General features: G+C 32.0%; 1 protein-coding gene across 2 annotated transcripts; it reads left to right on the plus strand.

The window, feature by feature from the left end:
• LOC126738698 (general transcription factor IIH subunit 1) lies at window positions 1-27,174 on the plus strand. 2 transcript variants are annotated; one of them, XM_050444137.1, is made up of 8 exons: window positions 1-272; window positions 11,488-11,826; window positions 11,908-12,109; window positions 12,389-12,620; window positions 12,703-12,900; window positions 19,746-19,974; window positions 25,539-25,714; window positions 25,797-27,174. In XM_050444137.1, the coding sequence occupies exons 1-8, from the start codon at window positions 119-121 to the stop codon at window positions 25,911-25,913; spliced, it is 1,647 nt and encodes a 548-aa protein (XP_050300094.1). In that variant the 5' UTR covers window positions 1-118; the 3' UTR covers window positions 25,914-27,174. The 2 variants fall into 2 exon arrangements, with proteins under 2 accessions (XP_050300094.1, XP_050300095.1); XM_050444138.1 differs by having other exon boundaries at window positions 108-288.

Genomic DNA, 27,174 nt, shown 5'->3' on the forward strand with positions numbered 1-27,174 from the left:
TAAAAGTAAGGTTATGTCATTTGGTGTGCTGAACCATAATTTTATTGGGCTTTTTTTTGTTTTCCCATTTTATATTGTAAAAAATACATATATTTTATAATAATAGTTACGTAAAAAAATGTCAACCTCAAGTGAAGATGTATTATTGCAAGTGCCAAGTGTCAGATATAAAAAAGGTGATGGAAGCCTTTTTCTAATGGATCAAAGGCTTATTTGGATGGTGGAACACAGGGACACTGTTGTAGTTTCACACTCATATGCTGATATTAAGTGTAAGGAGGTATTTAGGTATATGTCAAAATGAATAAAGTATATATGTATTCTGCTTGTTTAAAATCCAATCACAAAAGTTCTCTGAAAGGCTTATCAATCATATAAGTTATCCTTTTTTTGGAATTTTAATGATTCAGTGCAAAATCATGTGTATCAATGTGTTGAGTATCAGAAAGAGTTAGCTATCTCTAGAACAGAAATCACAAATTTAAAACCATTCAGTATATACCTAAAACAGTTATTTAATCAAAATTATTATCTGGACTAACATAGTATTTGGTAACAATATTTTTTCACATTAAATGTATGTCAATGGAATCTTTTATTTTTGTCTCTTTATAGAACATTAAAATTTCATTGTGCTACTCGAAATGTTCCTATTAGTGAATGGCAAGTTAAGTTTAATAGAGATTCTCGTAAACTTTATAATTTTTTGGAAACCTTAACTGAAATGGCTCAGGCTCGAGATGTATCTGAGGATACATTATTTCAGTCTGCAGAAGAATTTTTTGTTGGTGATGCATTTGTGTGGTATAGTAGTGTCAAGTCAACTGTTGGTGATTGGTGTTCCCTAGTAAATAAATTAAAAAGAGATTTTTTTACATGATGATATAGAAGATGAAATTTGGGATCAAATTAAGAAAAGAAAGCAAAAGAAGGGGGAAAATACTCTAGTTTTCATTGCTCATTTGGAGGTTCTTTTTGCTAGGCTTTCTCGTGTGCCAGCAGAATGTACTAAGATTAAGTTAATAATAATTTGTTACCTGACTTCATTGATAGATTGACTTTAATAGAAATTAATTTCATTTCTCAACTTTCTGAGCTTTGTAGGAGACTTGAAGAATCTGATTATTTGAAGAATAAAAATAAAATTAATAATGTTTCAGAAGTATCTACTAATAAATTTTCTAAAACCAAATTTTCAAAAAATTGTTCTAATAGAAAACCTTTCTTTTAAAATAATAGTAAAAATAAAAACTCAGTGGAAGAATTTGCAAATAAACCTAGTACTTCTCATGATATACAGCAAGGCTCCAAAAATCATGAACATAAATCAACTAATAAAATAAAGAAAGAGTTAGTTGTTGGAATTGTCATTTGCCTAACCATTCTTATTATGACTGTAAGGGTCCAAGAACTGTTTTTTGTTTTAAATGTGGAGAACTAAATGTCAAAGTAATAGATTGTAAAAAATGTCAGACAAGAAATGACTAAAGGGGGTGTTTCATAGAGGCAATGTCACCACTACTATCCCTCAAGCCTCTATAGCTTGTTTCACATTTTCTAATAATCAACATAAATTAAACACATCTCTTAAAAACCTAAATTCTAAACCTAACTATTTTAACAAATTGAGCTGGGAACATTGGCTTGTTAAGGTTTCTTATTTCATGAAAACTACTATTATAAAAAATAAAGTTTGCCCTCAAGAACAAATTTCACCACTATTCATCAATAAACCTTTAGATAATAGACCATATATACTTGTAAAGTAGTTTGATGTGCCCATTACAGTTTTGCTTGATTCTGGAGCTACCTCTTCAGTTGTAGGCTCTAAGGGTTTAGGTATTTTAAATAAATTGGGACTAGAAATTAACAAGACAGAGCTTAAAAATTTTTGTACTGCTGATGGTAAAAGGCAGGTGGTAAAAGGAACTGTTGATTTACCTGTCTATATTAATAATCGTTGAGAGATTGTGAATGCTTTAGTTGTACCTTCTCTGTCCCAAGCATTTATTTTTGGTTGTGATTTTGCCCAACAAGTTTGGAATTTTAGTAAACTTTCATGATAGCTTGTGGCATATTAGAAGTGATTTTTGTGGTCATCAGCTTGGTGTCTTGGAGAATTTCTCTTTGGATTTTACAGGTGGTTGTCCTGATTTGTTTTCATTGGAAGAGCTTTCTGAGGAACAGCGAGCTGATCAAGTTGCTGATCAAGTTGTCTCATCTTTTTGTGAAATTAGTAGCCAGGATAAGCTCGGCCGAACTAATCTCATTACCCGTATGATTGACACTGGTGATTCACTTCCATTTAAGAGAAGACCATATGTTATGTACCCATATATGTCCAAGATTTTAAATGTAGAGCTGGATGAAATGTTAAAACTGGGTGTTGTGGAACCTTCTAAAAGTTCTTGGTGTTCACTAGTGCTTCTGGTCAAAAAACCAAATGGAGAAATGCAGTTTTGTTTTGATGGTCGTCCTCTTAATGAAATTACAAAATCTGATAGTTATCCATTGCCTAATATAGATAGAATTTTAATCTTGCTTCGAAATGCCAAATATATTACATCAATAGATCCCAGGAAAGCATTCTGGCAGATTCCTCTTGATGAGTCCTCTAAGGAAAAAACAGCATTTGCGGTGATTGGTAGGGGTCCTTTCCCGTTTGTTACTATGCCCTTAGGACTTCAGAATGCTGCTTAAACTCAACAGCATCTTGTGGATGCTATTTTTGGTCCTCAATATGAACCAGGTGGAGGAAACAAAAATGGGAGTATTTTTACCTATCTTGATAATATTCTTGCCATTAGCAGTGACTTTGAGTCTCATATTAATCTCTTATGTGAAATTAAGCAAAAATTGCAAGAGGCTGGACTTACAGTCAATTTAGAAAAATGTGATTTCTTTAAAACCTCTTTAAAATTCCTAGATTATATCGTGGGTTCGAATTCTCTTAGGACTGATCCAGATAAGGTCTCCGCTATGGTCAATTATCCTCGTCCAAAGGCGACTACGGAAATTAAGCGTTTTGTAGGACTTTGCTCCTGGTATCGTCATTTTATCAAAGATTTTTCTACTTTGATGTCTCCTATTAATGATCTACTTAAAGGACAAAAAAAAGGACAATCAATTATATGGACTGATGCCGCAGAGGCTTCATTTATCAAAATAAAGCAGTTGTTAGTTTTGTCACCAATCCTTTCACAACCAGATTTTTCAAAAAGATTTGTTATTCAGAGTGATGCCAGTGATACAGGCTTAGGAGGAGTATTGACTCAGATGATAGATGGGGAAGAAAAAGTTATTGCTTATGCAAGCAGGTTTCTCACTAAAACTGAGAGAAATTTTTCTGTTGTTCAGCGAGAGTGCTTGGGGAGTGCTAGCGAAGTTCGTTAAAGAATCCCAGTGGTAAATTAGCCCGTTGGTCTATCCGTATGAGACAACATACCTTTGATTTGGTTCATAGGAAAGGTTCTCAGAATGTTATCCCAGATGCATTGTCTCGATTACGTAACTCTCAAGAAATAGAGGATGATCATAACTCTTTAAGTAATGAAATGGTGATTGGAGGCATTGATATAGACAGAATAGATATTTATTTTGATAACTTGCATCAAAAGATTTTAGCTCAGCCAGAAAATTATCCCTAATGGAAGGTTGAAAAAGACTATGTTTTTAAGTTTATTCCAAATCGACTCCCTATGAAGGTAAATCTTCCTGAATGGAAAATGTTTGTACCAAAACCACAAAGGGCTGAGTTAATAAATTCTTATCAGAGTCCCTCTGAATGTGGACACTTTGGTTTTCTAAAAACCCTAAATCGAATCCAGGAATACTATTATTGGCCAAAAATTCGCCAGGATGTTTTGAAATTCGTTAAAAATTGTTTGGTTTGTGGTGCTCAAAAGACTAGTAATACTGCTACCATGGGTTTGATGGGTAAGGAGAAAAATGTTTCATATCCGTTTCAGGTTATTGCTGTAGATCTTATGGGACCTTTTCCCAGATCTAAGAAAGGGAATAAGTGGATTTTTGTGGTTTCCTGTTGGTTTTTAAAATGTACTATGATTTTTCCTTTGCGAAGTTCTAAATCACAATATATTGTACAGATATTGGAAGATGGAGTATTTTCAGTGCATGGTCCTCCATCTTTACTAATTTGCGATAATGGCAGTCAGTTTACATCTAAAACTTTTGCAAACCTTAGTAGAATGTATAATTTCAATATCAGATTTAATCCTTTTTATTCACCACAATGTAACTTTGTTGAAAGAACTAATCGTACAATTGGAACTGCTATACGTAGTTATATATATTCACATGATAATTGGGACAAACATATACCAAGAATTCAACAAGCAATAAATACTTCAAAGCTTGAAGTAACTGGCTAAATGAAGTAACCCCTTCATTTTTAGTTTATGGGAGACATATTCCTTTATCAGGAAATTATTATAAGAACGTTAATTTGGATATTCAGATTGATCAGGAAATTTGCCCAGGAAATAGGAATACTTATGCTGAAAACGTGAAAGGTTTCAAAGAGATATTAAAAGAGGTAAAAGATAAACTTCATACTGCCTATGAGAAAAACTCTAAAGCTTACAACCTGCGTAAGAGAGATGTCTCATTTAATGTAGTTGATCATGTTTGGCGTAAAAATAAAGTTTTATCTAGCGCTGTTGATAAGCTTACTTCTAAACTAGTTCCCAAGTATGTACACAGTATTATCCGCAAAAAGTTGTCAAATCTGGTTTATATCTTGTCTAATGAAGATGGTTCTAATGCCGGTAAATGGCATATTAAAGACTTAAAGCCTTCTAATAATGGTCTTGATGATGATTCCGATTCTTTGGAGTTGTTGTATTTGGAAATTATATATAGAATATTGTTATCTTCACTTAGATTCCTGCTTCTAGTATTGACATCATTCTGGAATTCCTACCATTTGTTCTTTTTTTTTAAGTTATAAACTGGTCATTTGGACCATATTTTATTTTTTGGGTATAACCTGTTAGTGGTTATGCACAGTATGTCATAGACTTGACATTTTAATTTTTATAGCCAAGGGCCATGTTTTGATGGTTCTTGTAAACTGTATATGGTTATACACCATACGTTATTTAGAAGACCACCAATTGATGGTTGTCATACTCCATAAATGAGTATACACTTTATGTCAGTTTTGACTATTTTTTCTTGGCCATATTTTGTGGGTTGTTATAACCTTGTGGTGGTTATAAACCCATTGTCAACTTTGACTGTTTGAGGTTATATTTTTGGCCTATTTTCCTTGTCAGGGTCAGTGAACATGACAGAGGATGAACATTACTGTTCAGTCTGTTCATTATTGGATTTTGTCCAAATTTTTTTTATCACAGAATGCCTATGATGAAAAACCAATAGTAGATTTGTTTTTTTGTTGATGTGGTCTCGACCATGGTCGGATTATTAGAGGACCATACGAAGGTATCCTTCCTCACCTCAAATTAATTTGGATATTTATGTGGGTGAGTCAAATGAAAAACAAATCCTATCAAAACTTTAGATTATGGCTGTATATGCTGTAAGATATATTCCAGTGCCGTTCAGAAATGGATTTAGGGGCACACAGAATTTTGTAGTGGGTAACTAATGTGGCAGTCGATATTGCTGTTACAAACTTTGCCCATGTGTTTCTTATCTGGTGCTTGAGTTATCTCAGCCAATTTCTTTCTAGTTGCTGGAATCCGTCATCTAAAAAGGGTAGATTTTTTTTTGTTACTCACAACACCATCTCTTGGAGAGAAGTTGTTCCTTTGATTGCAACTTCCATGAGTGTTCCTCTAGGTTGGATTTCTATGATAACTAATTTCTATGGTAGAATTTAATGTCGTAAGTGTACATAATTTTAGCTTAATTTTTGATTTAAGTTTAATTTAAGTTAGTTTTATAGTACTTCTGTATTCTCAAGATCTCTATTGTCTTATCAGCTTGTATCCTTCCTCGATATTAAGAGTTTCCTAATTTATGTCCATACCGATTGTGTCTTCCTCCAGGAATGTGATACACGTAGTTATCCTGAATTGAATTAATATGAGAAGATGCTATTTTTAGAAATAATTTGTATATTTAAATTGTGGAACAGATAATTAACAGATTTGTTTGTTATTTAGTAAGGGATAATAATTATCCGGGAGTTTTTCTTTAGTATTATTAGATCTTGGTAACTAGTATAGTTTAAACTTTTTTGTTAAAACTTTTGATATTAAAAAAAAATCAACTATTTCATAGCTAACTTTTTTCTTCAAGGAAGGGGGTAAATGTAGCGTTTTATTTTTCTACTCCTTATGTTCACTAACGCTCCATTGATATTTCATTAATTGCAATAATTACATTAATAATTTCAGTCAACTTCTTTTATTCATATTTCTTTAAATTCACACTTTCAATGACACATTACTACTGTAACGCATCACTCTCCTGGTTTAATTATCCATGAATTCTGTTGACGGTCCGTCACTTTTCTGGTTGGTCTTAATTAATGTTTTCTATTATTGGCTGATATTGGCAGCTCAGGCGAGATGCGTCCATTTTTCGAGGACTTGTTCCCGTGTTGTAGGTAGGAGCGCACGTAAAAGGCCAGTTTTTTATTTCCGAAGTGGCCAATATGGTTTGTAATTTATAGTCCTTAACCTTGTTCCTTTAGAGAACCGTTTAATTCATAATTCTGGTGCAGGATGCCCAAGATTTTGATGGATAGAGAATGAAACTTCGAAACGAAGCAAGGGTTTTACTTTTCCGTTTTCCTCTTTATTCTTCTTCAATTGTTGATGGCTGTAGGCTTTTGATTTCCCTGGGAAATTGCTGAAAGCGGTGGAGCTGGAGCCAGAGCTAGAGCTAGTATTAGAGATTCCCAGTCCGGATGGCTGAGCTACAAATGGCATACATTCACGACCTCGGTTTTGAAGACTAGTTCATTTCTTGGACGAATATACAGGCCAGTTTATTCCATTTATTTAAATATTACTAACCACAGATTTGTCTCATACTTATTTAAATTTTTATTAATATACCTTTTATTTCAATTTAACGTTATAAATATTTAATCAATGTCATAATTTATTACGTCAATTTCTTATCTATAATATTAATTATTTTTTGTTCAGTATTTTTCAGTGCCCTTTTTGGTAATTAAGTAGATATAACACGGTTAAGGCTGATATGCGCCTTAGGTAAAAAGGTTCATGAATTGATTCTTTTCCCTGTGTAATACAAATAGGTACTAAAAACAATAATTGCAATTTATTTTTCAAGTGCTGAAATCTACCTAGTAGTGAAATCATAATTTAAATGTTACTTTTGTCAAATTTATTTTAATCATATCAACATTATTCATATTTTAATTCATAGCAAATTATTAACATTTATCAGATTAGATAATATAATTTGGTTGTATTGTTCAGATTTTTTTGCCTCTTTAAATTTACCTTATCCAGGGTCATTTAATTGTTAATTGAAACCTATATACCAAGTCTTTTTCTTAGTTTTCTTTCATTTATAAAAAAAACACTAAGTGGCGCCCTCTTATTTAATAGTTATAATCAAGTTTAGATTCTTTAATAGCCAGTCATAAGTGAACCTTCGAACAATCCCAAGCCTCCAATAATTCTGAGCTACCATCTGCAAACTCTTGGCAAAATAGTAATACTGTAAAGTTAACGCCACACTTTCTTCTTTATACAACTTACCCTTCAAATTTTTTAAAATCTAACATGTTTCGAAACCTCTTAATTTTGCTGATGAAACTCAGTTAATCTACTGGTTTAAATCCTCTAATCCTTATGGTGCTAGCAACAACTACTTAAATGATGACTTGTCAAATCTATATGAAACATTGTTTGCAGATGAATCCTAATAAGTCTGTAGCAATGCTGTTTATCTGTCAATAATGTCCCACAATAGAGGCTCTAACTATGACGATTCGCCAGACCTAGGCATAGTTTTACAAAAGTTTGAACGATGAAATCAATTTTATTTAAGCATCAAAGTACTCTATTTCAACATTTCATCTATTTTTCTTTTTGTTACCACAGATGCTTAAATTTCATGATATTTGATTAAATAAACATACAAAACAAAATAAGCTTTCAAATTTAGATATCAATTATTACTTGCGTTGCATTACCAATTAAGTATGAAATTTGGTTGCCATCCTTTAAGAAATCCTGTATACAAGTATGTGTACAATGATTTGCACACACATTCTTCCACTTAACCAACTACTCAATAGGGTGATAAAGTATAAAATAACAAAATGTTCTTGCTAATTAAATTTTGTAAAGAAAATTAAAAAAAATAGATTATTTTATAAACTAGGCACTGATACAAATATTAGTCTAAATTAAGTGTAATTTATATAATGACTGGTAAATTACATATAATAAAAAAATTTTCGTATTTTTTTTCTTAATGTATGCGCATTGCTTAAACCTAGATTTAACTGTTTTAAGAAAAGCATATCTGAAATAATGAAGTGCTATGCTTGAAAAATAATTTCTATCTTTTAAATTTAATTTCAGTAATACTTAGATAGGTAATACTTAGATTTCTGACAATATAAGTTTTTAGAGAATTTAAAGTACCTAAAATAAATATGATACTGATATCTGATTGAAATTCTGATATGATTCTTTTTTTTGTATTAAGGTCAAGAAATGGATAGTATATAATAAAAAAAATAGTACTATTTCATATATTTTTCCTTATTTTAAAATTCAAAATATATCTATTAACATACTTACAAAAAGTTCATTTTTATGTAACTTCTTTGTTACATGCTTTGAACATATTTGTCAAATTTCAACTTCTCGTCCAAATAAGACGTAAATGTATTGCAAAGTTAAAAAAGGTCAAAGTATCATTATCTATAACCAGTTTAGGTCTATTGGTAATTATATTTCATTGACTTTCTAAACAAAAAAGAAGCACCTCGGTTTTTTTAATATTTATTTTTAAATTATATACAGGTACATGAATTAACTAGTTACCATGAAACATAGTGGCTTATTAATGCATTATTCTAGCATTCTTCATCACATATTAAAATTTAAAAAAAAAACATTAAATAATCTGATACTTTATAGTTTCTTGTCTGAATACTGTGACACTGCGTATTCCAGTAATATACTTTGACAGAGAGAGAAAGGTCTTTTTGCTCTCTATTTTGGACTACTTTCAAAGTAAGCTGAATTATACCAAGAAACAATCAAATCACTTGACCACAATGACCCTTGGTAATCATTGACATCTGTTCTGAATAATATTGTCTATTTAGGATGATTCCCAAAACTGGCCTCCATAGTTCAAGATTATACAAGGTATGTAATAGAGTTTTATCGAATCAGTCAGCAAATGATCTCTGAGCATGCATTTCAGGACACAGTTACTATTCAGTAGCAAAATAAATGTTTTACATTACTCATTCCAGATTAGCAAATTACCAGTGTATCAATTTTTCAGTTCTCTCACTGTACCAAGGTAGGCTCTCGACACACTCGCCATGGACATATAACGAATATATTATCACAAATTGCAATTCACGTAAGATCTTCATTGTCGATTCACTGATAGAATAGAAATGTTTTATAGAAAATGAGGAATTCTATTACAAAGGTCTTTTTTGAATATTTTTGAGAAGCGAGAGAATAGAGATTTAGGGATATAGGTCGCAAATTTCCTTTTTAAATCCGCTAGGAAAGACACTTGTGAACAATGATTTATTAATAATACTACCTAGTGGTATACAAATATAAGTAATAATAAGTTTTCATGTGTAGTTAAAGGATTTAGAGTTGTTCAATAATTATTTCTACAATTTCAGAGGCATTACTTATGGTCTTCTTCCTCCAGAACTTCCTCCCAGGATTAATTTTCAAGCCAATTTATGATATTTTGACATGTGAAAAGTCGTTCACAGTTTTTTTTAATACAAGCTATTTTAGCAGGTTACCTAGTGAGTTGTGACTAATGTATTTAATGAAAATAGCCATTTGTCCCCCAGAACTGATTACCCTGGGCAAATAATTTTTGGAGCTCTAGCTTTTCAGTTTTTCAACACTGTAGTGTGGCAACCAGCAATTTAGTGATAGATAATATACAGGGGTTAATTCAGCAAATAGAACTTTAAGATGCAAAGTTTATTTGTAGTTTGTGCATTGTTCTACCCTCAGTTAATACTAATTTTGGGAAGGTTTGAGTTACATTATTGTCTATACGAATTGCCATTTTAGTATGATGAACTGTTTTCATGTTTTATTTTAACGTTTCCTCTATTTTTTTTCTTTCATTAATTAATCGCAGTAGTCAACCAAAATGCATGAAGTTTATTACGTACAATTTTTACTGGGAGGTAAATGAATGGCAAATGGATGTTTTAAATTTTCAGTTAGAAAGCTAATCCTATCTTATATTGTACATAATTTTTACTACAAATATAAAATATGTTACCCCATGTTTTTTGCACACTTGACCAGTGATATCAAAAATTAATTTTATAAAAGCTTTTAAGGACCTTGTGCCCAAATCATCATGTTTTAAGTACGCAAGTAAAAAAAGGGCTATCTGACTTATTTTTTGGCATTTAAATTTTTGTCTACATGTATTAGACCCAGTGACACCAAGTGTGACTTGCATATTTGGCATATGCAAGTCACACTGGGTGTCGCATAAATAAAAAGTATTTGATGACTTCAGATGTCATCCCGAAATCCGCGAATCGATGCTCAGTCTATTTGTTTAACAAGTTGATAGATAAAGTTAACATTAGAAATAGATTTTTATTATATTAGAAATTTTTAAATGCTGGTTTTTGTATAATTGTTATAATTATGAAGACAACAATACAATATGTGTGTTACAGCTTTATTTTCAGCAATCATTTTTATTTATCAGATTAATAAATATATGCCTTCTCTTTTCAAATTGCAAATGAAATATGGTGATTTTAGATGTGTAAGTAATAATTTTATGTGGGCATATTATTAATATGTATTCTAAATCTAAATCTAGAATCTAGTTTCCCAGAACATAGTAAAAAAGTCAAAAAGTCTAGAAAAATACCTTTTACAGGTAAACGAATTATCTGGTTCAACAACGCCCGGACATGTCAATTTCTTTTTTATTTTTTTGAATGTTTTCAGATTTATGAAAAATATACAGGGTGCGTTAAGAAGACTGGGCAGCTGTCAACTTTAAAATGTGTTTAGAATTTATCCTAGAATCCAAAAAAGCGTATAAATGGGTTGTTCTATTTAAAATAATAAAGTTGACAGATGCCCAGTCTTCTTGACGCACTCTGTATATTTTTCAGAAATCTGAAAACATGCAAAAAAATAAAAAAGAAATTGACATGTCCGAGCGTTTTTCGACCAGGTAATTCGTTTACCTGTAAAAGGTATTTTTCCAGACTTTTTGGACACACTGTATAATAATCTCCTTGTTTTTTTGTAGCCCAAAAAATCTCGCCAGAAGGAAAAGCCAAAGTACAACTTCAAGTCGTCCTACACAATGGAGTCTCTTCTACATTTCATTTCACGAATACCAAGGGTCTACAAGCACAATTGGCCGACAGAGATAAAATTAAAGATATGCTACAAACATTACTACCCAAATTTAAGAGAAAAGTTGACAAAGAGCTAGAAGAAAAAAACAATTTGTTGTCAACTAATCCCATTTTGTTCCAGTTGTATAAAGATTTGGTTATGACTGAGGTAGTAAGTTCTGAAGAGTTTTGGACTCAGCATGCTCAGCAACATTTGCAGAAGAAAAAGCAAGCTCCACAAGAAATTGGTATACACTTTAATGAAATAAATTATTTTCATTTATTAATTGCATTTGGTTTTACTACTTTCCAATGAAAACTTATTTAAGGAGTTTCTGGCGCATTCCTAGCAGATATCAAGCCACAAACTGATGGCTGTAATGGTCTAAAATACAATATTACCCCTGATATTATTGAGTGCATTTTCAAAACATACCCAGCTGTGAAGAAGAAATATTTAGAAAATGTTCCCAATAAATTAACTGAGGCTCAATTTTGGACTAAGTTTTTTCAGAGTCACTATTTTCACAGGTATAGTAGTTTTTCTTAATATTTGTTGAACTTAACTATTAATGTAACTGAAAAGAATGAAAAACTTACATATTATTGAGTGTCAAAACCTTAAATTAAAACAAAAGGTTCTGCTTGAGTGTTTTCGGAAAATTTGAAGAAAAATAAGTAAATTTATATTTTTTGTTTTACTTTATTTCACTTATCTTGATAACGGTAATAGATTTAACTACCGAAATATTGGTTCGAATTAGGGTGTCATATCTTTTTTGAGTTATAACAGATTTTAACACTTTGTAGAGATCGAAAATATGCAGAAAATAAAGACCTATTCACCGAATGTGGTAAAATCGATGACCAAGAATTGAAAAAAGATATTCAAGCAGGAGTAAAAGATCCTCTAGTCAATCTAACTGAGTTTGAAGACAAAACCCTAGAAGAAGGTTATGGAACAAGTGCAGAAAAACCTTCTAGTACTATTGGTACTGCTAGCCAAGCAATGATTAAGAGGTTTAACCAGCATTCTATTATGGTACATTTATTTGTTCAATATCTAGGATTGTTAAAAGGAATAACTTAAGGATGTTTCCCTAATAATTAAAACATCTTTGCAGGTATTAAAAGCAACGAAAAATAAAGCACATGATACTCAATCTTCTGAAGGGTCTCAACAAGTTAGTGACAGTAGTAGCTTTGAAGCGGCGGGCGAACCTATCAACAAAAAGCAAAAAATTTTGGAAAAAATCACGTATGATGATCTAGAAGGGGAGGACAACCAAAAAAATGGAAATGTTCACTTAAACTTGTCAAAGGTAAATTTTTTGAGATATTGTTTGGGAGGTATATATATACAAAGTGCATAAAATAAGCATCCTGTTGGATATATATCTTAAATTAAAATAGAAAAAATTATTGCGTTTTTTGAAGCGTATTGTACCGGGTGGCCAACTAAGAATGGACGTCGGCGATATCTCGGGCCCTAATAGTCGTAGCGCCTTGAAAAAAAAATTTTGTAATAAAAGTGGCCAAAAAAAAATGCTGGAAATTATTTTGAAGTTCATTGGTCAACCGCTAGTGGGCGCGACAGCTTCTTTAAATCTTAAAATTGAATTTTTGCCAAAAAACCTCCAATAACGTACACCTCAAAATATTATTATAATATTCTAGGAAGATTTCCTCACAAAAAAGTTTCTACAAAAATTTCTGTCAGTTGTCAAATTAAGTGGTGGGGGGCGTTTTTAGCTTGAATAAAGAAAACAGCTGAAAATCAGCTGTGACTGGACCGATTTTTTTTAAACATATTTTTTTTTAAGTCTATTGTTGCCTTATTTTTTTAACCAAAAAAAAAATTCAAATTACTTTTCCTAAAATCCGCTAGAGGGCGTTGACTTGTGACTAACCCTTTCTGACGGATTATTTCAAAAAACTCAAATGCAACTATATATATTTTTTTACGTCATTAAAAGCGGGGAAGAAAACCAAAGAAACTGGTGAAAACGGCACTTCGATATCACTTGTTAAACTAAACTTATTAACAAAATAGTGTCCATTCGAAAATAAAAGTGATAAAAATGGCCATAAATTACTATTTGCTTACACAAGCTGAATAAACTCGTATTAACTAAGTATTTTTAAAAAGGAACAAACTCAGTAGTGTTTTAGAAAATCCGAGATATAGAATTGATCGTTATACGTTTATTTATTACAGGGTGTTAACTAAATAAAGTTGACCAAATTGGCCTATTTTGGGAAAACTGTGCATACAGTTTATAGTTGTTCTATAGGAAAGTTTTAAAAATTTGGCATCATACCATACGATAGAAAAGTTAATTAAAGATACAAAAATAAAATAATTTGACACTTTTAACAATTTTGATGACACCGGATGTAGATGAAAACTTGCTTATTTTAAATAGAAAACTCTATAATATGTTATTTGATATTTAAATTCTACATACAATTTTAAGAAATCTTAGGTGGTACAATAAATAATATGTTATACACATAATTTATTTACTGCCTCCCCAAATGTTCAAAATGCATTCCATCATTTTCTATGCACTGAAACATCTTTTGTTCGGTAGACAAAGCTGCAGTCTCTACCTCAGCAAATGAGAGAGTCTGCATGCAATCCCTAATCCGGCCAATCATATTTTGTCGGGTCGTAGGTCTTGTTGCAAAAACAATTTCTTTAACTCGACCCCATAAATAAAAATCCAGGCACGTTAGGTCTGGTGATCTAGCCGGCCATGGAAAGGTACCGCCCCGTCCTATCCATCTACCAGGGTAGGTAGCATTTAAAAACTCCCGAACATTTCGGGCGAAATGTGCTGATCGGGCGAAATGTGCACATCCTCTAATAAAATTGGCAATTCCTCCCTTAAAAACTGCAAATAATTTGCACCATTTAGTGCGTTGTTGGCCGATAATTCGACCTCCTAATATTCCTGCCCAACAATTTAAAGACCAACGGCCTTGATGCTGGACTTCTCGCATACAGTGCGGATTCGTTGGTGACCAGTAATGAATATTGTGGAGATTCACGCCTCGATTGCTGTGAAATGTAGCCTCATCTGTCCACAATATGTTTGAAAGCACGTGAGGATCCTCTACAATCATACCCAAAAGCCAATGACAATAGTCTAGCCTTCGGTCAAAATCTTGTACACTTAATTCTTGATGCAGGACTAAATGATATGGATGAAACCTGGAACAAGATGATGACTGCTGATTCAACAAAATAGACCAATCTTGTGCTTTTCGTGTAAAAATTAATTAATTTTACATTTAAAGCATCATCATCAAAAAATGAACTCTCCTTGGGAAAATTAAGTCTCATCGCGTATAGTGAAGATTAATATCCAAAAGATCGCTTACTCCTCAAGAATATTCTGAACAGTAGTTCGATTTACTCCCAGGTCGTGCGCTATTGTTCTAGTACTTAAGTGAGGATTAAACTCGACGTAGGCTAAAACATTTATTATGTTGTCTTTGGTGCGTCCCCTGCGTTGTCTCCGAAACACGGGCAGCCGAACGTTTCCAGTCGTTCGCAAACGATGTATGATCCGAAGAAAAACTTTTGCAGTAGGATGGCGTCTATCAGGATACTGATGCGCATACACCCTTGCAGCAACTGTGGCATTTCTCATACATTAAAAATAAGTACCTATTATGTCAAACGCCTCTTCGTTTGTGTAAAGCATTGTTAAACAAAGCAATACGAAAAACAGAGATAAAAAGTTAAGGAACAAAAAACTTGAACAAAACACTAAAAACTGGAACAAAACAGGAAAAACTGGAACAATACGAACAACTGGCACAACACGAAAAACTGGAACAACACGGAAAACTGGAAAAACAAAATTCACAATACGGCGAACTAACAAGAAAACTATTGGATGTTATTAGCGAGACTTAAAAACGCTTTAACAATCGCAAGAAGAGACGCTAAAATGACATTTAACTGAAATATTTACATATTTTGCTTCTATGGTTACCTGCCACTTTTGTTTCCATAGCCTACTAACTCAACTTTCCTATGCATAGTTTTCCCAAAATAGGCCCATTTGGTCAACTTGGTTTAGTTAACACCCTGTATAAATAAACGTATAACGATCATATAATCAATCCTGTATGTCGGATTTTCTAAAAGAGTACTTAAGTTTGTTTGTTTAAAAAAAATACTTATATAAAAGGAGTTTATTCAGTTTATCTAAGCAAATAGGAGTTTATCGCCATTTTTGTCATTTTAATTTTCGAATGGACACTTTTTTTTTATAACTTTTGTTTAAGAAATGATATCGAAGTGCCGTTTTCACCAGTTTCTTTGGTTTTCTTCCCCGCTTTTAACGACGTAAAAAAAATATATAGTTGCATTTGAGTTTTTTGAAATAATACGACCGAAAGGGTTAGTCACAAGTCAACGCCCTCTAGCGGATTTTAGGAAAAGTAATTTGAAATTTTTTTTTGGTTGAAAAAATAAGGCAACAATAGACATAAAAAAAATATGTTTAAAAAAAATCGGTTCAGTCATAGCTGATTTTCAGCTGTTTTCTTTATTCAAGCTAAAAACGCCCCCCACCACTTTATTTGACAACTGACAGAAATTTTTGTAGAAACTTTTTTGTGAGGAAATCTTCCTAGAATATTAATATAATATTTTCAGGTGTACGTTATTAGAGGTTTTTTGGCAAAAATGCAATTTTAAGATTTAAAGAAGCTGTCGCGCCCTCTAGCGGTTGACCAATGAACTTCAAAATAATTTCCAGCATTTTTTTTTCGCCACTTTTATTACAAAATTTTTTTTTTCAAGGGCCTACGACTATTAGGGCCTGAGATATCGCCGACGTCCATTCTTAGTTGGCCACCCGGTACATGTCGTTGAAATTTTGTTGGCTATTATACACATAGGTCTCTTAATAAACCTAATAGACCTCATCAAATGACCTGGCTTGAAAGACTTAATAGCTACGTTTGCAACGCGCGGATCTATTAGGTCTATTGATCAAATGATAGACTATTTTTATTTAGTACAGCCCTGTTTACAAGGATTGACGTTGAGGGTTAAATTAGCGCAGGATTATCTTTAGGATCAAAATATCAGTTAAAGAGAGTTTATCAGTTTAGATGAAGAACTATAAGATATAACCTCTAAATCTTTAAAAGTGTTATTGATATCCAATAAAATGTCAAACTTGTCATTTTCGTACATTAAAATAGGTCCTAGGTGTTTACACTGAAAAAAAAATTAATCTACCCTCTTTGGGAAGCATTAAACTGAGGTATCAAATTTTAGTGCGCTGCCATTTGCACCAAAAAAATAATCCCCATGACGTCATTTGATACAAGTATTAAATATTTGGTACACGCGATGTAAACATAGCTAATGTCGGCATTCTGGGTTGTCCGCAATACTTATGGTATCGAGATGACACGTGTAGAGGAGGACCCCTCTATATATGCTTTAGCCTGTCTCATGCCCGGTGGTTTCGTCCAACTACGGATAGTCACTTGTCGAGCAGACTTTTTTTGTTATTTTCTAAACATATGTATGCTCTTCTAAAGGTAGAACTCAGAACATAACTTAATATCTCTGGTGTAATACTGCTAAATTCAGCCGCTACTCATTCTCGTAACTGCTGCTCAGATTCAAAAAAAAATGTTGGTATAATTATTTTTTAACAAAATATCGCATGAATAAGTCAGAAGGAGTGAAATCCAGTAATCAGGCTGATCACAACACTTCACTGGAGGCTCGAAGTCAATTTCCAGGATATTGCTGCAGTAGATACTCCCGAACTTATGTGCAGAGGCACTGTCTTGTGATAACAAGATATTGACCTGTCCCAGAGTTAAATCATCGGAAATATTTTTGCAAATAATTATGGTATTTTTTCTGCGTTTCAATGAATTATGTAAATAAATAGTACCAGTATTTTGGTTCCTACAATTCTATACATGATTTTGTTGAGCTCAGTAATAAGTGCTTTATAATTAAAGACCATAGTGACTATAGAGTATTATTTTAAAAGGAAAAATAAAATCTTTTCACGGGTATTTTTGAGGCATAAAATGTACCACGTCAGCTTACTAAACGTTGCTTAACGGCTATAATGGCCATCCAGCCTATACTTATTTAACAATAAACAATTTCAAAGTATCTGTTTGCAACATCCACTTACAAAAATATATAGGAAAGATGCATTTTTAAAATTTTATTTGACACTAAAAAAAATATAAGTTGATACATCGTTAAATTAGTAATAAAAACGGAATCAGAGAAAGCTTGCATTTTTATTTCGGGCTATATAAAAAATATAGTTGATTCAAAGAACCCAATTTAACTTAAGCTGGATTTTTAACAGGTACTATCTATTTATTGTCTTCGCAGCAGCATATTATCTTGGGGATTTATGCTATTTTTACCCGCTCATGGGATGCTTACTATTTTTAACTGCTTGTAGTGCTTCAGTATGGTTAATTGTTTGAACTACCGATGCATTTTCTTCCTCGTCATTTTCTTTCTCATCGTCATTTTGCCCAACCTTGGGCAGTTGGTTCATTAAAAATATCTCTAGTAATTTGGTTTAATAATGCACTCAGGGGGATCTCATCTTCAGTATCTAAATACTGATATTCTATAACTATTCAGATCTGTATCAGAATCTTCAGTTTTGAGTAAGCAAACTTCGGGCAATATCGACTTCCCTCTGCTTATTCCATCTTCATACTTCTTAATTAAATCCTCAGAAATATTGTTTGAATAAGATAATAAATCAAACATTCCATTTGGTAAGTTAATATTTTTAAGTATTTGACCTATTTGTAATATCATTTCTCATTTCACTTTGATATACAATCTGGTTCAATTATTTTTTGCGATAATAGATTTTTTTGAATGATATTCTGATCGATAGGCTGAATTAATGCAGTACAATGCGGAGGCAAAAAACAACAAAAATCTGACCATCTTCACTTTAAAGGATGACTTGGGGCATGGTTCAATAAAAACAAAGCTTTTTCTTCTCAATTGTTAACTGGAAGGTACTGTCCTACACCAGGAATAAATTAAAGGAACATTTATCAATCATGCATTTTTTGGCCTCTATAAATAACTGGAACCATGGTAGAACCAAACACACGTGGCTTCTTTGCCTTTGGCTTTTTTCACGTTTGGTTTTAAGTTTATGCCATCCAGAAGCGTTTGCACAAGGCTTTATTATCAATTATATACTGTAGTCTCTTCCTAGGGGTTCTATAGCTGCTTCATCACTTGACAGTTTTCACCTACAATATTCAATTGTCTGAAAGCATGACGTTTCTTAAATCGGTTGACCAACCCAGCCAGTATTAAAGTATTTAAATGCTAACATTCTTTCATGGAAAAAACGAGCTTTTTGAGTTATCGTTCCCCAGAGTCTCGGTATCATCATCATCATCATCAACTAACGAAATCATGAGACCGAAGTCGGCCGTTCGGATTACAGAGATCATCGGATTAGCGCGGTTTCTCTGTAGGATGTTAACTGTAAAACTGTCTTTTATTGATTTTTTTTAATTTTGCATATTTCATTATTCTTTTCTACTTCACAAGTGTAAGAATAGAAAAACCATATGATTTTTTAAAAATATTTTTGAAAGCTATAGTAAACAACTACCATCGTCTGTGGAAAATCCCTCTTTCCGTAAATATTTATTACTCATTTAAATTAGTCTTTAGCATCTTTATGTTTATAACTTGAATCCTATTTAGAAATTTTCCTCTTTTTTGTCATTGTTTGCATTATTATGAGTTATTGATATAAAACCGACGGAAATGTTTAATTATAAAAGCCGTTGCTTAATACGATATTTAAGATAATAAACAGTATTCTAAAGTAACTTTTGCTTATTTTTATAGTTATTATGCATATTCATTTTTATTAAAGCAAACGGATCGTGAATTTAGTTGATATTTGGAATGCGTTAAGTAACGGCTAAACTAAAGTCGAAACTTTAGGCATATATTACGATATATTTATTTAATTAAAAATCCAATTTTTTCCCAATTATGCTGGGCCAAAGCCAAAACCATTTTGACTATGCTTTCGGTAATTCTTTGTTTTTGACTACTCTAGGGACTACTAAGAATACAATATCATATAGAGGTTTTATTCAGGTTGAGAGATATCTTCACGGTCCAATGCCAGACGCAGGAGGTGAACATATAAATTCCAACGAGTCTGCGCATTTGACGCGCAGCGTCTTACAAGAAGCGAGACAATGGCAAGCTAGACCGCATGCGCCGAACTTTAATCTAGTGACGCCTTCAGCTGCCATTATGGCCTTGGGAGATCTGTCTCCAGGTGGTGCCCTTATGAGGGGATTCCAAGAACAGTCTCTTGCACGTAAGTTACATTTTATTTACAATATATTAATAATTGGTATATTGTTGGGTTAACGGAACGATCAAATAAAAAGCCCAGTGTGGTTTTTCCGACATTTCTCAAAATTTATTTGCTTCTTCAGGACAATTTTAAATTTAAAGACTAAGTCACAAGTTAAACAAACTGAACAGGGGACATTTAGGTAGTCCGGTCATAACATCGATGCACCTACAATTCTTTAAAAAATACTATTTATGTGTACCAATTGGTAGTGTGTAATAAGTGTAATGCGAAATTAAAAAAATAAAATTGCTACTGCAATTAATACATATATCGTCTCCTAACTAAAACTATCCACCCCAAATAACTGCCTTTCCTTCGAAAAAAAAAGCTCGGTAAAGTAAGTAGCTAGCTTGGCTGTTTTAAAAGGACATTTTGTGCCAATTTTCGTCTGATACCCCATTTTGAAGGTCTTTTTACCCTGAGTACAACTGCTATGTTTGAGGCCTCTACTGTCATTCTGGTCAAATGCCGGCTTGTCAAATAAAAAAGTTACCTTTCAAAATTATAAATATATAAACAACTGATACCTTAATTTAATCTTATAAAATAGAAATTTAAATAATAAATTCAATTTAAGCACATTTTTTGAGCAAATATTTTGTAGAATTTACTGAGGATTTACTTTACAAACAATAATAAGTCGTAAACACAATAGCCAAAATTACGTTCACGTTACAATAAAGAATTGAAATTGTTTTTTTTTTACATTAGATATTCATTTCATCAAATTTATCCTGTATATTATTTGACCCATAACAGTGTCTTAGAATTGTGCAGAAAATTTACACAAACTGGATCAGTTGGCCACAAAAAAAGTGAAAGAGTAAAACCTGTATGAAATGAAAACGTTGAAGTTGCAGTTCTTGGTTATGTTTCTATGGCCTAACTCCGACAGAGAAATAACTACAGTTTCGGGTGTATCCCAAATCAGCATTTCCCGAATTTTAACATCACATAAGCTTCGTCCCTACAAGTATCAGTTCCTTTAAAACTAAAAGTGAGAGCGGGAATTCTAGGCAATCACATTGTTGGACCTTTTGTCATACGGGACAATTTAAGTGGTGAAATTTATTTAAATTTACTTGAAAATGCTATTAATCCCCAGATCACAGAGATTTCAGAAAATGACCCAGATTTAGTCGAAGATCAGCAAGTCTTTCAACAAGATGGAGCACCTCCTCACTACGCTCGTCCTGTAGGAGATTTTCTAGATATTACTTTAGGCCCAATAGACCTGCCGGCCCGATCAACTGATTTAATACCGTTGGAGTTTTTTCTTTGGAGATACCTAAAATCAGTTGTCTATAAGACAAATCATCAGCAAAAATTGCCCCTGTTCAAATTAAAACAAATTTTTAGAATGATACCTTCTAATCGTACTTATCGTGCGATTCTCTTTTTCAAACTCTTCTACCAGCTTATTTTAAATCAGCTGAAGAAACAAATTAATTTTGTGAAATTAAATATACTACAGTAGACTTTTACTTCAGGTATAGCCAAACCCAAAAATATACCAAATACAATCTAAATTAGATTGGATCGTAAAAAGGAAATTTTATTCCAGGGCCAAGATTCAAACTGCACAATAACGATTTTTGATTTTAACTTAAATATAACAACTTAACTTATTTGTAGGTATTTTTCTCGGTTATAACCCTAAATTATATTATAAATATTTGAGAAAAACGAAAGGACTACACTTCCGCGTCATCCTTCACCCAGTCAACACGTGGCCGTTCATTTTCCTTTCCTATCCTTCATATTCCTTTTCTAAACCCTTTCCTACCTCTTGCCGTTTTCTATAACGTGCATTTAAGTATTAAATTTTGTGAAAGTTATCGATTCGGAAAACAGGGTACATACCCGACGGTTTTCCCGAATCTCCAAATCGTGCTGGCAGATTGCCTAGTAGCAGAGCCAATAACCTAGCAAGCAAGCAAGCAAAACGAAAAGACTAAGACTTTTTTCAGTCTTTAAAAATGTATTAAAAAAATTATCCTCTTCGGAAGGGTGAAATCTAACCCTACTTCATTATTTGGAATGAAGCTACTTATGGCAAGCTTTTAAAAATACAATTGACGGTTTACTTTTTTTTTTAAATAAATTGACCATTGACTGTGTTTTTTTGTCATTAATTTATGAAAACAAAATTTCTTTTTTAAATTAAAAGTACATCAGGTACTGTTACTATTTAATTTTTAAAAGATTATTAATTTCTTAGGCAACTGTTCAAAATGAAAACCATATACTTTTTAAGAAAGCTTGGCTTTGTGAAAGATGATAAAATTCTGTTAATAGCGTAATTAATTGAATTTCGTTTGTGTTTTAGTTATTCAATATTTCTGGGACTTTAACTTTAATGTAACTTCAAACCCAATCCAAATATTGCCAAAAAAATATTAAAAAATGCTCGTGCACTACTACCAGCACCTTCTGCTGAAAGTAGATTTTTCCATCAAAATTTTCATTTTGTAGGAAATAGTCTTGATAATTTTGGTACCAATGTATTTTCTAAAAATTTAAGATATCTGTCACCAGTTAAATCGTTATCAAAAAATGTGGGGCCAGTAATTCGATCTCCATTGATTCTAGCCCAGTCATTAGTTTTCGCCTGATGCTATGTATGCTGCTTGACCACCCACTTTATATTTGCTTTAAAATAGTAGTCGGAATATGCGATAGATATTTACAAAGACCACATAAGATCTTGTCTGAAACTTTAAAACGGCATCAGCATCAACCTAAAGTCTGCCCAACCAATCTGTAGCTAAGCGGTATCGGTGCGGGGAACGTGGTTATAGACTAGACCCGCCTCATTTCATTCATGAAATGGCCAGTGACGTGCGAAATTTTATAAACCGATTACACAGATTTGAATGTATTAAATATTAAAAAATATGGTTTGGTTTTAATTTTAAAATAGGTATTTGTAGGTAAGATATTGATTTGGAAATTAAGGTCTTCTAAAATATTTTATTTGTAAATATGTAATAAAAAAATGACAGACAAGATTAGGGAAGTTTGAGATAAAAGTAAAGTAAAGAAAACACAAAATTTGTAATACACCTACTTAGTTTATTCACTTAAAATAAGAGTGCCGTACTCGATGCCTAGATATCGCGAGGGAAAGAGCACGGCAGATAATCCGAATTATGCTGTTTAAACATTGAATTTACTACATAATATGTATAATTTAAATTATTATTTAAATAAGTATAATCAATTTGTACCTGTTGAAGATATATTGCTAACCACTCCAGTAAGAGTCTCACTCTGCCAGCATTTTTTAAACGTTAGGTCATTATCTATCCAAGTTTCATCTAAATAGACAATATTGCGACCTTCGGCTCAGTGTTTTTTTATTTCTCTTAGGTATTTATACCTTAAAGATGTTATTTTTTGAAAATTTTCTTCTTCTGGCAATTTTTGCAACAGCTTTCTGGTAGTAGGCACAACTTTAAACCCATATAAAATCGATTTATTAGGTGTTTAACTATTTGAAAATGAAAGTTGTCGTCTTGTTCCACCTTCGTCATTCGCGGTCTTCTTTTGCCGGGACTAGAAAGCATTTTGTTGGGGTCCGTCAGCATTCTTTCTATATCTTCTTTGTGAATTTTTTTCACCATTGAAATGCTTACGCCAGTATATTGAGATACTCTTTCAAGTTTGCGCTTTACTGGTAGATTAACAAAGTTATTAGTAGCTTCTTCATCGCAAACCCTAAAAATTTGTACAAGAAGTATATAATCCTGATATTCGATTTTTTTTAGTCGTCGTTCCGATTCATATTACTTATATTTATAGACATTTTATATTCAAAATAACCAACATTAACTTTAAATCTTTTTTGTTTGTAAAGCAATCGAGCTTGGAAGGCTCTGGCTCATTGAATATGATTTTTATTTATTACATTAGGTACATAATTTTTGAAATTTAGTGTCGCATAAATTATGATTTTATTTTAATGTTTTTTTTTCATAACTGTGCTTAGGCTTTATAATTCTCTTATTATCATTTTACTTACCTATAAACATTCGCAATCACTTCCCTTGCCTGGCTATGAATAAAGTGATTCATTTTAACGTAAATAACACAAAAACTGTTAAAAATTATGAACTTTAACAACAAAGAAACAAATAACACAAAACAACAACAAAACAGCAACAACAATAATAGCAAATAAACTAAACTATGCTACACTACTCAAAAGTCATAGGTCAGAAATTAAGTAGGTACCTAAAAATACAACAATAAAAACAGTTTAATAGCTCAAAAGTATTAACATACGCCGCCGCCACTGAATCCGCAAGAAATCGATATTATTCCCAAAAATTACACAAAACCTGGTAGGATGCGATCCAATAAGATAGAGAAAGACAGAGAGCTGCATAAAAATAATAAATTAATGGCCGCGATGTCATCAACCAATCACCTGTCCCCAAACAGCGAGATGCTTCCGCGAAAGCACGACGTTGCCGGCTTTGTAAGTTTTATTAGGAATTTCGGATAAATGTTAGTCAATATTGGATTTTATAATATGCAAAACATTAGCAAATAGAACTAAAAAATATGGTTTAAACTGCATTACATTATTTATTATCTTTTTTATGATTAATTTTTTATATTTACTTTTTATTCAATACTATTTCATTTTTGCACATTAAGACGTGACAACGCTTCAAAATTTCACCCGCATTCTTTTCGTAGACACAGATCCGATGGTCAAACTGTACGTATCTCTCCATTAATAGTAAAAGTGGCTTCGTCTGAATATAACACCCAGTCCAGTTAACCATTATCAACCTAATTCGTCATGATTTCACAAAATTCTAATCTACGATCAGGATCGTCCTTATTATCTTGCGGGACTAATACGCGATTCTTCATAACTCAGTAGAATATCCAGTTTTGTATCCTCGATGGCTGCTTTTGTTTGGGTATTCTTCTTACATGTAGATGTGTTCTGAATAGCACTCAATTTTGATATTTTGCTTGTAATTTTCATAACTCTAAACAGTTCTTTTCAATTTAAGTCAAGAAACCTAAAGAAAGTAGGGGTTAATTATTTTTTATAGTCGTCTTTTAAAAGCAGCAACAGACTGGTTTTTGCGTTTTTCGAAAATATTTTTTCCAAGAGAACTAGCGAATTTATTGCAGTTCGAGTCCCCAGTTACCCATACAAGTATAAGGTAACTCGACCGAATATTTTTCTTTTAATTTTTTTTTTAAAATTTATTTTCCTTTTTAACACTTTATTTCTTAATAACGACGTACTTGGTGTCCCATTAATAATGGTCTTCGGCTATAATTATCTCGCTACCTAATAATGATAGAATTTTGAGCACCAATCACTCATTGATAAGTAACTAAATTACGATTAAGTTCATTCGGGTTACCATTGGAAGTAAGCACACTAAGAATTCCAGGAAGGTTTAAATGTAACCATCCTTTTTTTAGCTACCTGAAGAGGAAATCTTGGCCCTTAAGGAGTAGTTTTAACTAAATATTTTCTTATTATCTAGAACTAGTACCGCCACATATAGAAAAAGACTTGAGGAATCTATATTTAGCTCTGTGCGAGCTTTTGAGTCATTTTTGGAAAGCATTTCCGCCAACCACTCCGAATGGGGAACAGCACCTTATAAAAATGAATGAAGCTTTGCAAAGGTTTCAAACTGTGAAGCTAAAACCCTTTGAGGTAAGTCATAAACTATAATATTATAAAACTTGTTGCAATTTAGAGTAATGTGTGTGTTAATTTATCATATTTTTTTTCTTAGGCAAAATTAATTAGAGAATTGACTCCTCTTTCGCAGCAACTGACAAAACATCTTAATCAGCTCCTAAATGCGGCTTATCAAAAATTTAGTACTTGGCAAAAAATGAAAGCCAGGTAGTTTTAGTTTTTTTAGCAATAATTCTAAAATTATATAAGGTTTGGTAGAGAAAAACGCCTTAATTTTTTATTATATACCTTTTTTATGGCTCTAAAATGTATGTATTTATTCTTTTATAAAGCAACAATACGCAATTACTTAAGATATTTTTGTTCTGTTTATAATTCTTATAATGCTTTTAGTTTTAAAATATATAAAAAAAGCATTTTTATTGTTTCAAAAAAAGCATAAAATTATAATTTAAAAAAAAAACCTTTTAAATAAAGAAATTGATACTTAATCTTTGTTTTAAAATACACTTAAGGCAACTAATCAGTAAACTGAAATTTATTAGTAACTTACTATTAAAAGAGTTTATACCTCTTTTAAAAAGTTCTTTATTGCCATTGTTAATGGTAAGAATCTCTATACGTATATTTAAGATATACAGATTGGCAAATGGATCACTACACATATAAAGTTAACATTATAAAAAACCAGAAAATCAAACTCAAAGAATATATTAAACCTAATAAATAATTCTTTAAATAAAAAGCTCAAAAGGCCTCCTTTTTTAGCTAAACAAAAGGTTAGCTTATCATAAAAGCTGTGTCTTACTTCCAAAAGAATTTGAGGTAAAATGGCATTGGCAGATTCAACAATTTTGTTTCTCAACTCCTCTAAATTCGTTGGCCTGCTATTATGATGTTTATAAATAGCTCCTGAAGATAACCCTACAAATAAGAGTCATTTATTGACAAAACTTCTGTGTTCGTTTTCTTGAAACCAGTAACGAACAATGGAAGGATTGTGTTTACCATGCAATGGAAAAGAAGACTCGTCTATAAACAAAGTATTTTCTAAGAAATTTTCATTTTCATTTGCCTTTTTCATCATATTTTCAAAAAATTCTATTCTTCGTCACTGGTCTTCAGGAAACAGTTGCTATTTATAAAGCATGTGTTTAGTCTTCTATTCGCCAACCTGTTTATATTAGTGCGGCAAACTATTTTTTTAAGGCATTAGGTATTTTTACAAAATTATGTAAATTGGTACAATTAACATAATTTAGTATATAATAATACTATACAGGGTGTCCCAAAAGTGATGGATCAAACTCAAACAGAGGATAGAGGGAGTCATGTTCAATCAAAATCACCCCCTATGTTGTTATGCAATTGGGAATAGTTTAAAAGTTATAGCCATTTTTATGTATTTTTTAAATTCAAGCACACTGTCAAATAAAAGCTTATAAAAAAATTATACAGTGGATTAAACAATG

Source organism: Anthonomus grandis, chromosome 7, assembly GCF_022605725.1.
Source record: "Anthonomus grandis grandis chromosome 7, icAntGran1.3, whole genome shotgun sequence".
Taxonomy (NCBI): domain Eukaryota; kingdom Metazoa; phylum Arthropoda; class Insecta; order Coleoptera; family Curculionidae; genus Anthonomus; species Anthonomus grandis.